This window comes from Lingula anatina, chromosome 4 (genome assembly GCF_051362555.1).
Source record: "Lingula anatina isolate TDL-2025a chromosome 4, LinAna3.0, whole genome shotgun sequence".
NCBI lineage: Eukaryota > Metazoa > Brachiopoda > Lingulata > Lingulida > Lingulidae > Lingula > Lingula anatina.
In genome coordinates, this window is record NC_141770.1 from 12,204,684 (window position 1) to 12,218,545 (window position 13,862).

The window sequence follows — 13,862 nt, forward strand, 5'->3', positions numbered from 1 at the left end:
CCCTCCTTATCACTCTCTGCCTGGCCGCATATTAAAAAACCCCGGTCACCGAGTGCACTGGTCACCTTCTGATGACCACGCAGTTCTTTTAGTGCAAGGAAATTGACTACGGGTCAAAATTAATTATGTCCTTAATTACATTAATCACCTTTTCTGATGACCCAGTAGATGACCAGCGCATTGAATATGGGAAAAAACATGCTATCAGATAATTGAAATATGTGGCGACCATCTTAGGGCTCTAGGGAGTCAGCTATGCCATGGCAAGTCAATACTAGAATGAGGGAGGTCAGCATTCATTTTTACTACAGATGAAATGAGAACTTGATATAAGAAAGAGATTTGGTTTTTCATTCTTTCGTTTCACTATCATCAAATTGCAATACATGTGTTTTATCTTATTACCAAATATTTAATTGGGATTATGAAATGGTTTTATCACTGACAGAAAAAAGAAAGCTCAAGAAGATAATAAAGCAGTCACTCAGTTAGCCTTTCTAAATCTTGACCTCTGTGTGTGTTCCCTTTGCATTTGAAGTGAAGTGTCCAATGTCCAAATGTGATAACAATAGAAAATATCATAAAAATTATGATAAAACAAAATTATGAAAGTACACATAATTAACTTATATTTTGCTATTTCAATGTTTTCTTTCTTAGTTTCAGATAAGTGCACAGTGGCAATGTATAAGGTATGGTGTAAATCTAAACATGATAACCAAGGACGACAAATCTGTGTTAGTTTTGAAAGCTGCATCCGCTGATATAAGAATAAATCATGATGTTTTTATGACTAAAGATGATGTGGCATTTAAGTCCAGCATATTAAGTGAAAAACTAGATAATGTGGTGACTGAATCATTGATAGAATGGATGTGTGAGTTTATGGGAAGCATCTGGACATTATCTTTTTACATCCATTTTATGCAACATATATATCTTTTTACGTCCATTTTAAGCAACACACACACACACACACACACACACACACACAAACACACACACAACGGCAAAGCCCCCCCCCCCCCCCTCTTTCTCTCTCTCTCCCTGTCTCTTTCTCTCTCTCACTCAGTTCTCTAGTTTCTAACAAATTAGTCATGGTGTACACAGCATTTCTAAAAAGCAGCGGTTTAAAAACGCACAATCCTGGCATGCATCTTCGACTAAGCAACAAAAAAACGGGTATATTAATTGCACTCAAGAGCACTTGAAATGCACAGATCAAGTAAACTGGAATACAATGACTTCTTGCACAGCATGTATGTACTGTTTTCAAATCTTTCTCAATCCATGTCCTACTTACCCTCTATCACATAAAAGTATCTTCTTGGAGAATATCTATCAAACGCAGACTCCATTTTTTAAATCTATAAAACCAACATTCATGCGTAGATATATTTTCTTCAATTTTTTTCATCCAAAATTCACTGTATATACTTTGTTTCCAAGGTATAATATATACCGCATTCCCACCACCTGTTATGTGTAGTAGAAACCTTATCTGAGATTAAATGACCTTAAAACTCTTTTCAAGCCTTGCCATAATATGCCTGGATTTTTTAAAAACCTGGTATATTATGCACAAAGAGGTGTACTTGAGTGTGAGTGTATTCACTGGCGCTAAACTAGTGCTAAAAGGCCAATGGAACGCAAATAAAAAACAACAACAACACAAATACTGCATTCAGATCAGTGTCACCCGTGTCGTCCCCTGAATGCAGCGTAGTACGCAGTACTCTGGTCGTACAAACACAATGGCCATGGTAGTACACTGCAGACAATGGGGGGGAAATGACCTTCCTTAACTTACTGAAGTCCCTGCCAAAATCTGTTTCTTTTCACATAACATCCAACTCGATGAACTGCAAAAATGCTCTTTATTATGAGGGGTAAAGCCATTCCCTCTCAGTCCCTGTATGACTCAATGTTGGGTAACTGCTTTGTCCTCCAAAATGCAAACAGTTATACCCTATTCCTTACAGTTGATTATGCCCTATCAATAAGTATCATGCAAAAATTGATAATCCAAACAAGTGATAAAAGCTGCCCAAATTACAAAGTAAACAGAAGGGTTCCCGGGCTCAGAAAGATATCTTTTTAACTGGTCTTAAACAGCTGGAGCCGGGGACTTGTACATTGTTCGCAGCCCTGGGGGCTCATTAGGTGCAAAATGCTTGATCTGACTGTGATTTCTTCCAATGAAAAATAGGCGTATTAATAGTCTCATTTTTGCTATAAGCATGTACGCTGAATGTGTTATAATAACATCTTTTTCCATCTTCTTTATTATCACGTGCAGTGTCTGTTGAACTTTTATGATCCTTATTATTTACAGGTGTTGCAAACATTTTCAGGAATTTTTTTTTTACTTTCTTGTTCAAAAGGCAGAACATACTGTCAGCTTCATTCTCGTCTCTGTTCATCAAGTAAATATGTCACTTGCTTTCTGTATGTGCAAAACAATCTTTGTGTATTTCAGCCTTTAATTTGAAAAAAATCTACCTTTAGAACATTGTATTTTTAGAGGTATTACATATTTTCAATTGGGACTATAATATAACTTCTTTCTACATGATATGAACTGAAATTTGGTAGAAGGAATGAGTCAAACAGGATTTTGGGTCAATAAATGTGCCGTAGCACTCGCCAGCACAGACATGCTATAAAATCTCTCTGCCACCACCCGCACACACATGCTGTAGAATCCATCTGCCACTGCCCGCACACATGCTATAGAGTCTCTCTGCTGTCCTCAACACATGCTAATTTAAACTAAGTCTACAAAATTGGCCAAATTTCTGAAAATATGTATTAAGCAACCATCAACTGTGATCTATTCAAATGCTCTGATGATCTTAGCAAAATTAACTTGTCTGAATATTTCAATTAGTTACTGTCATTATCACCATTTTTTTCCATTCAAAATTCAAACTTAGTTTCAGTTGTAAAAAAAAAAAGGGGGGGGAATATATATATATATATATATATATAGAGAGAGAGAGAGAGAGAGAGAGAGAGAGAGAGAGAGAGAGAGAGAGAGAGAGAGAGAGAGAGAGAGAGAGAGAGAGGGCAAAGGCTGATTTTGTTAGGAAGTAAAAGCCGCCATAGCTTCATAAAACTGATGACATTTTAAAATAATATAACATCAATCCACGTTGCAGTGGCATTGGCAGAAAAACCATATATATATATATATATATATCTGCCAAGCATAGGATACAGTGCACTTCCAGAAATTTTTGTGACAGTCCAATAAATTATAAATTATAAAGTTCTGGTGCTTCATAAAACCAAGTTTTGAACTTTTGATTTCATCAAAGTTTCTATAAAAATTCTATCAACAAATTTCAATCAGATAAATCAAAATACAATTGTAGATCTAGACTAAGAGGAATAATGTAGACCTTGCTAAATCTACAATGTAGAATTGGAAAAATATGTATGCAAGTCATGTATAGATTCTTCACTTTGTAACTTTGAATTCATTTTCATTCATTACAAAGGTAACAAACTCACAACACCTCACACAATGTAGCATCACTTCATCTTGTAAGACTGGGACTAAAATATATTCCTCAGATAGCCACCTGTATGACAGATTTCACGCCAAATCTGTTCAGCAATGAAATATTATATAAGACAATGAATTATAAATAAAACAATACATCTACACAATTCTGAAAGAAATAGAAATACCATACAATACATGTGTATAACAATAGGTATTATATGCAGTCATTTTTTACCACAGTAAGAAAAGGTCACATAATACATAAGAATACATTAAAACATGCGCAAGCCCATACACATATATTATATACCATCTTTAATTGATACATTACACAATTTTTACAAAATAAAAATAAAATTGACAAGCTTATAAATAAATAAATAAATAAATAAATAAATAAATAAATAAATAAATAAATAAATAAATAAATAAATAAAAGACGTCACTTTAATTTGACAAAGCGCATGCAGTTCTGGTTAGGGATAACACACTTCAAGAGTTTTATTCTTTTAATAATGTGAATTCTAATACAGAAGTCAGAAAATATACTGGCAACAAATTAACTCACCTTCTGTTTGGTTTTTCTGATTATGACCCTGTCCTTTGATTAAATCTATAAAAAACAAAAAATAAAAACATTAAGAACATTAAAACCCTACAAGATACCTTTATTGGTATTGTCAAGTATTTTTACTGATACTAAACAGTTAAAAATTCTAATTTCTTCAATACATAATTATATGTTCAATAAAATTAATTAAAAACATATATGTATATTCCATGGGCTCTTAATACAAGGTGGTTAGTAATATGAAAGATCAATCTAAACAAATAGTTCAAATTCAGCAAATATATTTCACAGTGTTCACAATTTCAAATAAATAAAACTATTTAGGTATACAAAGGCTGTGTATATTAAACAGATATCCATTTTCCAACACACACAAAAGCTATTCTTCTCTTCAAGGAAAGTAACATTCTCTTCGATACTTGTAACAATCTTCCCTCCGGCAGAGGGTTCTTCTTATCAGACCATAGTCTCCATGTTATCAAAGAAACAACAGATCGGTACATTTGTTTTTTTGTCCAACACGCTGGGAGAAGGTGTCATTGGCCAAAAGTTTATCATGCTTTGGTTTTACAACAACTACTTGGCAGATGATATTCTTCTGACCAAGCAGGCGCTATCGCTAAGACCTTTTCTCAGTTCTACTTCCTGTATTTTTTCGTACCCCCACTGAATAAATTCACTTCCTTTTCAATTAATACTTTGAGTTTTCTTCCTAATTCTTGTTCTTGGGTTATCGATTGCTGTTATTCTGATATCTAGCACAAACTTCTGTCACTTACAAATGAACTATTTTTCAATTTAAAATGATTTCAATTCCTTTTACATCAGTTATGGTTTAAAGTCACTCACCATATTCAACCACTTACATTACTTATCATAAAAGTAATTTTATGAAAATAAATAAAAAAAATACCAAAAATAAGGCACGGTCTGCAAATCAAATATTTTTGAATACAATTAGAATTTTTTGTATAAAACTATAGTTTAGTGAAGCACATTGTTGCGTAACTATTATCACTTGATGTGATCATTAGAAAAATTACAAGATTAGTTTCTCCATGGAGAAAAAAAAAAAGTTTCATATTATGAGAAAGGTCAGATGCACTCATTAATACTACGCGGTGTCGATCGATGCATTTATGTCCAAAATAGCTCGCCTGAAAAATGATGGCACTGGCTTTTTTATATAACAATGCCATACAAAATTGGGCAGATTTCACTTTTAAAAAGTGACTTTTGGGACAGTAATAAGATAACATATCTTACTTTAATTAAGTAAATTGTCATGTGCTCAGAAAGAGAGAGAGAGAGAGAGAGAGAGAGAGAGGCAGAACCATGGGAAATTTTAGCACCATACAAAATATACAATGTCATCTTCTATTCTGCAGTGATAATAATTAACCGTAGTCAGACCTATCATCATTAACATTCTTAATAAGGAATCATATAGCAATGGATAAGCAATATCTCCAATTATTACTTATAACATTTCATAGCTCCAAACTTAATAAAACCAAACTGATTAAAATCTGTTGAAACAAATCCTACATATATATGTATTTATATATATATATGTATTAGAAAGACTGATAATAATTATCATGATAATGCAATGATGCTATCTATGAACAAAGCAAATAAAGTAATGAATATGTAGGGATAAAAATGAAAAAATCTGACATAATCTAGTGCTTTGATCATTACCTAAGTCTACTGTTCAGTACCGTTCAAGCACTGGGAGCATAGAAGCATTATTGAAATAAGCAACTGTTCTTTGTACGGCTATTACTTGAAAATTTCACACACCAAACTTTTTCCATTACAACTTATCATTTTATCATTAGTTAACATTTATCGCTACTCACAAAAATGCATATTGGGATATGAAACAAACTCATTTGTCAAAACGTCTTAATCAACATTTCTATGTTTTATTGATAATAGGTATTTATGAAGAATATCATCAATTAATTCTGTTCACAGTTAGTGAGTAATTATCGTATACTAACAAGCTGCTGACACCTCAATCAAAAGAGATGCCACTTATATCATATTGATTGTGAGCCTGTTATCTGAAAACTGAAGCCCTTCTTTCACATATTGTATCTCCCCGTAAGGACAAGGGAAGTTCATATAGTGTAAAACTGCAGAGGCGTTATCTGTGGATCAAACTGCAATCATCAATTAATTTCCTGTAATTTGTTTACTATATCTGACTATCTCTCCCCCCCTCTCTCCATCAAACACTCTTCAACCCCTTTTCTAATTCACTCTCTCCTTTACTCTCTCTCTCATACACTTATCCCTTTTCTAATTCTTTCTTTCCTATGCTCTCTCTCTCTCTCTCTCTCTCTCTCTCTCTCTCTCTCTCTCTCTCTCTGTGTCCCCCCTCCCCCCCCCACCCACCCTTCAATCTCTTTCTCATATCTCATCCACTACAACTAATAACGGGCCAGTCTCTAATCAATCATATACCGTAGTATTGATCAGCAGTAGTGCACCAGCAGTCAGGAAAAAAATTACTCAATGGCCATGGCCCCGAGGTCAAACCGTGATGGCCGCTGGGCAGACCTATGCTAATGTGCTATCTCTGAGATAAGTTGCTCCTGGGAGGTTGCTCGGTGCAATTTTTACATGGTCCAATTTTCTCACGCTACAATTCCCTTTTCGGGTGGAAGAAAAAACTTTTTCTAAAAAGTTTTTGCAAAATCAAATCTTTTAGCAGCATCAATAAATATATGGTTTATTTATGTCTTCTTCTGTTTCATGGTTAACTATTATTTCATTCTTTCTTTTTTCTTATTTTGAACTTTCAACATTAATGAATACCTTGATAATTTTTTTCCATTTATTACATAACATCTTTTTTTCCAATATTAAGGCCCATGCAAGCAAACCTTGAAGTAGACTTCAAATGCATACTAAGAGAAGGGAAAGAGGGTCATTACAACATCCATAATTTCACTTGTTTTACCCAGCAAATATATTCAAAACACCAGCCAAGAACAAGAGTTACTAACTGATATTACCAGAAAACCCCCTTTCTTAAAATTCGCTAGTCTATGTCTATCTATTTGGCTGCCTTTATAGGTATTTATTTCTGGTCTTAGATAGGGAAAAAAAATGGCTCTAACACTGGGTGCTATCTGATTGTCACCTACAAATTTGACCTGAGATGAGACAATCCAGACAGGTGCTTGGTCACTGCATGCTTTTATTGTTTTTATTTACACTTTTTGTATGATGCAATTATAACCCAATACTGCCTTATGTCATAATCAAACAGTTTTTAAAAAAACCAAATACTCCAGATAAAATTCATATTCACATATATATTTTTTTCCACTCATCAATTCAAATCATTGTAGGCATGGCCTTTGCATTCTAGCAGGGCTTGTCATGAATACTATAATATTACTTATCAATGAACCCTTGATCCAATAGTTCATCATGGGGCCCTGGAATGAGAATATTAAATACTAAAACCTCTTGGGGACTCTCTCCGGCTCAGACCTTCACTGCACCTAATATCCTCTTTGACTAGCGCTAATCCAAATTAGCACCGAATGAATGAAATAGCAATACTCTCACATTTTCCATTGATTGTCTTTTATCACTCCCCCCGCCAATAACTGACTGATATGTGTAGCATGAGAGAGAGAGAGAGAGAGAGAGAGAGAGAGAGAGAGAGAGAGAGAGAGAGAAGGGGGGCCGGGGTGGGAGGGGGGGAGGTGAGGGGAAAATTAATATATTGCATGACTTGGAGATCCTTTCACCACAGTTTTGGTCATCATAATATCTGTGTCACTTGTCTAACTGGTGCAATGACATGTGGCCGGTAATACACTGAAAGAGAGGGGAAAAAATCCAAAAGGAACAAAAAAAATACAAAGGTCAATCCCAGTTATCTTGGACCTCGCATTTTATCAATGAATTATCGATAACCTTTATTGATCTATCACAACTATGAGTTGGGGTGTGTTCTGAACATTGATTCCTGATACAAAGCCTCTCTTGGTGTCAGCGGTGACAACACATCTGGTGTCACAGGGTGCAGGAAATAGTGCAGTCACCCCAACTGAGCTGGTACGTCAGAGGTCTTCATATTACTACAGCTAGGCTATCAAAAACGAAATCCCCATGAGAAGATTAATTTGTTGGAATACAATTGAAAATGATATGATATGATATGATAAATCAAAATATATTTATTTTATGTCTAAATTCCATAAAATGTCCAGTAGACTTGACAACATATAAAATTTATAAATTTGTTTAGATAAACATGATTATAGAGACATATATCTACAGAAACTGGTACAAATTGTATACATGAAACCTTCCAAATAGAAAAAAATACTACAATAAATGCATATGCCAAGCAGTGCATATTTCAAGTTTAAAAGATTTAAATAAATTGAAGCAAACACAGACTCAATAAAAGGTCTGGTAAGACTTATATATAACAAATCCAGGTTTTACTTCATCCACATATTTCTGATAGTATCATAACTTAAGCCCAGCAATATGTCACCTGATTTACTAACTTACCCTTACCATCAACTCTAACAGCTACTAGTAGGCACCTGGCCATACAAAGTTTAATTATCTGGTGATGTCACTTAAGCTGAGACCAGTCAGGGTTTAAGAGTATCTTAGGTCCTTTTCACAATAAGATGTATACTTATGGGATACAATCAGTACATGTTAAGCTACAGAGGGTTTCACTCCCTTTCACAAATGAACCACAAGTTCACTTTCTGGTGTTTTGTTAATTCAAGTTAATAATTAAACCATGCCTTACACACGTTGTCAATCTCTCAAAGTGCACTGAACTGCTGAAGTATACTGCTCCAAGTAAAAAAGCAAAAAGGGCCCTTATACACCTGAAAGTAATGGAACTGCTAAGCTGAAGAGTGGTACCCCAGCTGGTCTGAAGCACGGTACCCTTGGCTAAGCTGAATAGTAGTACCCCAGGATAAAATGAAGAGTGGTACAACTGGATAAGCTGAAGAGTGGTACCCTGGGTTTACCTGAAGAGTGGTGCCTCTGGCTAAGCTGAAGGGTGGCCCCCTTGCTTGGCTGAAGAATGCATGGTACCCTTGGCTGAACTTAAGAAGAACAGACTTATCCTTACTGCTGAAAACATGAGAACCCACAGGGAGGATAATGCCCAATCTTAAACTTCAGAAAATACTACGTAAAACTGTCTTAAACCTCATCAGCAACTCTTAATCCCGAGCATTATACCTGGGAAATACAGAGTAAGAGGAGGTAAACCCTGGCTCACAATCTACCTTGAAAAGATTACATTTAGCAAACACACTGGTTTTTCGATCAGATGCACATATCCTCACTTTACATATACACGTTTATCCAGCTCTAATCAATGACGACCAGTGCAAGTCCTCAGAAAGCAGTGCTGAGCATTGCAGTGATGCAATTTTGACTGCCATATTCACTATATATATATATACATATACATACAACACAAACACCACTGCTTGCACCCATGTACCATTCACAAATCATTGGTGGACTCCTGGAAATAGCGTTGTTTATACTTAATGTTTTTAAAAACCAGGTAATAACTTGATGGACAAAATGACGACTGCATAATGCTAAAAATAACTAAACGATAATATTTGGGTATTTTTAAGAAACCAAGAGCTGTATCAGCATAAATCAATGACCATTTATATGGCGGCATGTCTGGCTGACCTTTCAACCTACCAAGTTTTTCCATTTATAAATCCCTTACAATAAAAATCAACATACAAATGTACTTTACATGTATAACTACATACCTATCTTCGAAACTCCTCAAATTATGAGTATTTTGTACAGGCATGATCATTCTCTACATTTTGAAGGAAGGAAAACACTGTGCCCAACCCAAGTCAACATATTCTCACTGATACCAGCTGCCCTTATGTTGTGTCATCATAAATGCAGTTTAAGAAATGGCATCAATTTTTGGAACTTTACTGCTCTTATTTTTGTCACTCTATCATAGACTACTACCACATGTATATATCTGCCAAACACTGGAATATAATTTCCAAATACATTCAATTTTAAACGCCATATCACCCTTATTTCTCTTATCATACCGAATGAGAGAGTTTAAAATCAATGTTGGTTCATATGCAACAGCATTAAAATCTTTTCGTAGGCACGACATACTGTTTAACATATACATACCACATTACCGAAGCTGCCCATTTTTTTGCCGCTGAACAACAGTTATTTCCTCACAAACACATGTGTTTATAAGTATCAGATGAGCTCATTTAAAATCAATGGCTGCCTCATATACCTTGCTGTATTTTTAATTGTGGACAAGTATTGATTGGTGTGTACCTCTCAGGCTGCCAGCTTCCATGGAATAACACATACGATTTGTGACGTACAAACTTCCATGCTCTCACTGGGCTACGATGGTCTAGCTAAACATGCAAGACAGACTGTGGGTAGTTACCAACGCAACAGTCAGCATTTCGCTCATCAAAACAAATAGATTAACAAGTGCGGATTTCTGCATTGCATAATCAGCTAGCTTTCATCTTAACTATCGCTGTATGTAACATATATATATAACAGTGTAAAACTTTGTCCAACCAGTTAATTAACTGACTTTTGACACATTTTTTTACTTCACTAATATTTTAAGTGGTTTAAGTGGGCTGAACATACACAAAGTAACAATAATATGTACCTTCAGTTTGAAACTATTACAGATTCTTGAAACTCCCAACAACATGACATCACTAGTAATTATCTGAGCATGATCATTGACTTTCTACATGTATTTCCTATCATGATTTTATAACACCAACCTTGATCAAAGCAATTAAAACCTAAATGCGCAGCAACCATTCACAAACAACAAACTTGAACATGAAGTCCAAAGTAAAAAATACAGCAGCAGCAATTTCTCCTCACCTTTTCCAACTTACCTTAGTCTAAGGAGCACCAAGGGAGCCTCGCATCCACTTGATGCAACAGATAATTACCTTTTTCCAGAGAAATACCATGTAAATAACTGTGAGAACAGATAATGGCCTAGGTATTTTTCACGCTGGAGTCCTAGGGACGCATTTAATGGCTGCCACTGGCGAAAAGGGATGGGCGCTTTTCAGGACAATGGAATCTTTTGGGATTCCAGAATAGACGTATTTCACCCACATAAAAATAAATTGATCTTGTAGGTTCAATAACATACAGCAACTTGATTGTTGTCTATTAGTATGAAAATTTTACTATTTTTATAAATAAACTTTTATATTTAATTTACTATCCATTTCTGTTGTTGTTCTTGGTACATTGTACCTTAGGAACTTAAAATACTATTTTAATCTTTATAATATAAATTATTTCACTGTAACAAAACTATTAATTGATATTTATGGAACTGGCTCTTTTATTCTGTGACAAATCATTGCATTTATGATTGTATGTGTCTTTTAATGTGAAAAATCAGATAACTTATCATTTTTCAGAAATCAAACCAGATATCCTTAAAATATCTAATATCAAAATATTCACAGAGAAGTCATTTTAATGACATTGTAATGTAATATAACAGAGCACAAAGAAAATGTGGAATGGATGACATATGCACATATATGTATGAACATTTTCAGTAAACCTGAATAGTAATGAAAAACAAGAAATCCATGGTACCATTAGTTGAATAATCAACACAAATTATTAATAAATTTTTAGATTAATTCGTCCACTTCTTTAAAATGTAAAACGCAATTTTGCCTGACCAATACAAACAGATTAAAAATGCATCAATTCAAATATCAAAATTCCAAATACTGCTGACTACAGTTTCCAAGTAAAAAGCACTTGAATCTATATAATTATATTCAGACTGACCAGAAAAACAGACATTAACTCTACACGTAAAGAGAAAATTAATTCATCAAAAGTGTAATACCCCAGCAAAATAACTTCTTTTGCTGAATTGAAAAAAAAAAAAAAAAAAAACAAACAAACAAAAAGCATTATGTACAACCTATAGCAAATCATTTAAATACCATTATGAATAATTTACTACTTGAAATATTGAAACAAAGAAAAAAAAAAACATTGGGGGAGGGCCACTTTACTACTCCAGTCCTCTCATCAATCACAATTTACAAATTTTACCTTAAACAAAAGGCTGTAAAGTGGAAGATTCCAAAGGTGAGTCTTGCCGTATAGATTGCTTTAACAATCTGATTTCCTCCGTCCAAGGTGAAGTGCATAAGAGGCCGTTGCATCGGTCACAGGAAGTTCACGTGGACTGTCTGCTTCAGCAGTACCCAGAGGCCTTCTGTTGGGTTTCGAACACCGTACCTGAGAATTGTTTCTGAGGAGGTTCACACCTGACGCAGGTGTCACATTTCTTAGAATTAATTTTCTTTTGTCTCTCCTGGCATCTCTAATGAGACCGATATACCGTATGTATATATATAAACCTGTGAACGTAATCCTACTGGTATGAACCATGGCTACCAGTCTGAGTTCACACTCTCACTAGCACAATTATTTTTCACGATGACAAAAGTGTCATAGAATATAAAAAAAGATTCAAACTTATGTTAACTGAAAGAGGATTTGATAGCACCACTGAATAAATAAATTAACTAAATAACTTACATTTATTCTTTTAGTACCTGCACTCCTTTCAAAAAAAAAAAATAAATAACCAAAATAAATAAAAAATAGATAATTAAATGAAAAGGCATTGAATTTCACTTTTTGCCAATGGTTTTAACTAATTATAGAAAATTTTAATTGCACTTCACCTGAAGTTTTGGAACTAAACTACATTGGGTAAAATAGAGGTAATAAGTTTTAATCTGGGTTAAAAAAAGGCTGGACAAAAATGCTGTGGTGTGTCATGTTGCCATACAACACTGATCAAAATATTTTTATATTCTTCATTTTCGCAAGTGCCATAAATAAGATCACTGTTAAACTGCTGTTTGTAATACAGAAAATTCTTCATTAAAAGCTCAATCTTCAGGAGAGAGAGAACCTATTGCCACGGAGAACCGGTCTATTTTTAAACTTGTCTGAGCACACCTGGACTGTTCTGGTATTATATATTATGTATTATGGCCACTACTCCGGGTGCCTCAGTATTCATAATTACTTCGTTATCCTGCTATTAGCAAAGATGTGTCATCATCACGTGCTTGTAACCGTGCCAAATATTTGGCATGATGGTAGTAGTTCTAGGAAGTGTCAACAAATGCCACGGGATACAATTTATGCCACTTTGTCATTTTTCTAAAAGAACTTCTTTTCTTTTGCTGCCACGGGATCATAAGATTCATAAATAATCTTGACTTATACATGTAGCTTTTAACTAACTTTTTGCCTTGTTAATTTTCAATAAAGAAATTCCCGCCATTTTATTACAGCATGGTCTTTTACTAATAATCATCTTTTCCGCTGGATATCATCAAACATAAACATGTGAATCATGCACGCTATTTTATATGTATCCTATTACATAATTAATGAGTAACTTATGTTAAAGAAAAATATGATAATTTATCTCATATCTTTTTTTTTTCTCACATAATACATGAAAATTGACAATAACCTTTGGACACTGGTAAACCTTGATATATAATTTCCAGTAAATGCTGCATCTACACATATGGTTTATTACTTCGCCTAAATATTAGAAAGACAAAGAGACGTTCAGGAAACTTCTTGGTTCACTTCTAGCACATTAATTTTTGTCAATTATGCCAAACATATTATAATATACAC

General features: G+C 34.3%; 1 protein-coding gene across 9 annotated transcripts in view; it reads right to left on the minus strand.

Moving 5' to 3' along the window:
* The window catches only part of LOC112042664 (uncharacterized), a 174,367-nt gene that overhangs the window by 84,413 nt on the left and 76,092 nt on the right, over positions 1-13,862 (minus strand). For 7 of the 9 annotated variants that reach the window (XM_087011774.1, XM_087011775.1, XM_087011771.1 and 4 more), the window contains one exon: positions 4,080-4,124. In XM_087011774.1, the coding sequence (XP_086867900.1) occupies positions 4,080-4,124 (45 nt within the window). Of the gene's footprint in view, positions 1-1,303; positions 2,910-4,079; positions 4,125-10,286; positions 10,988-13,862 lie in introns of those variants that run through there. The other 2 variants (XM_087011779.1, XM_087011776.1) reach the window with 2 other exon arrangements.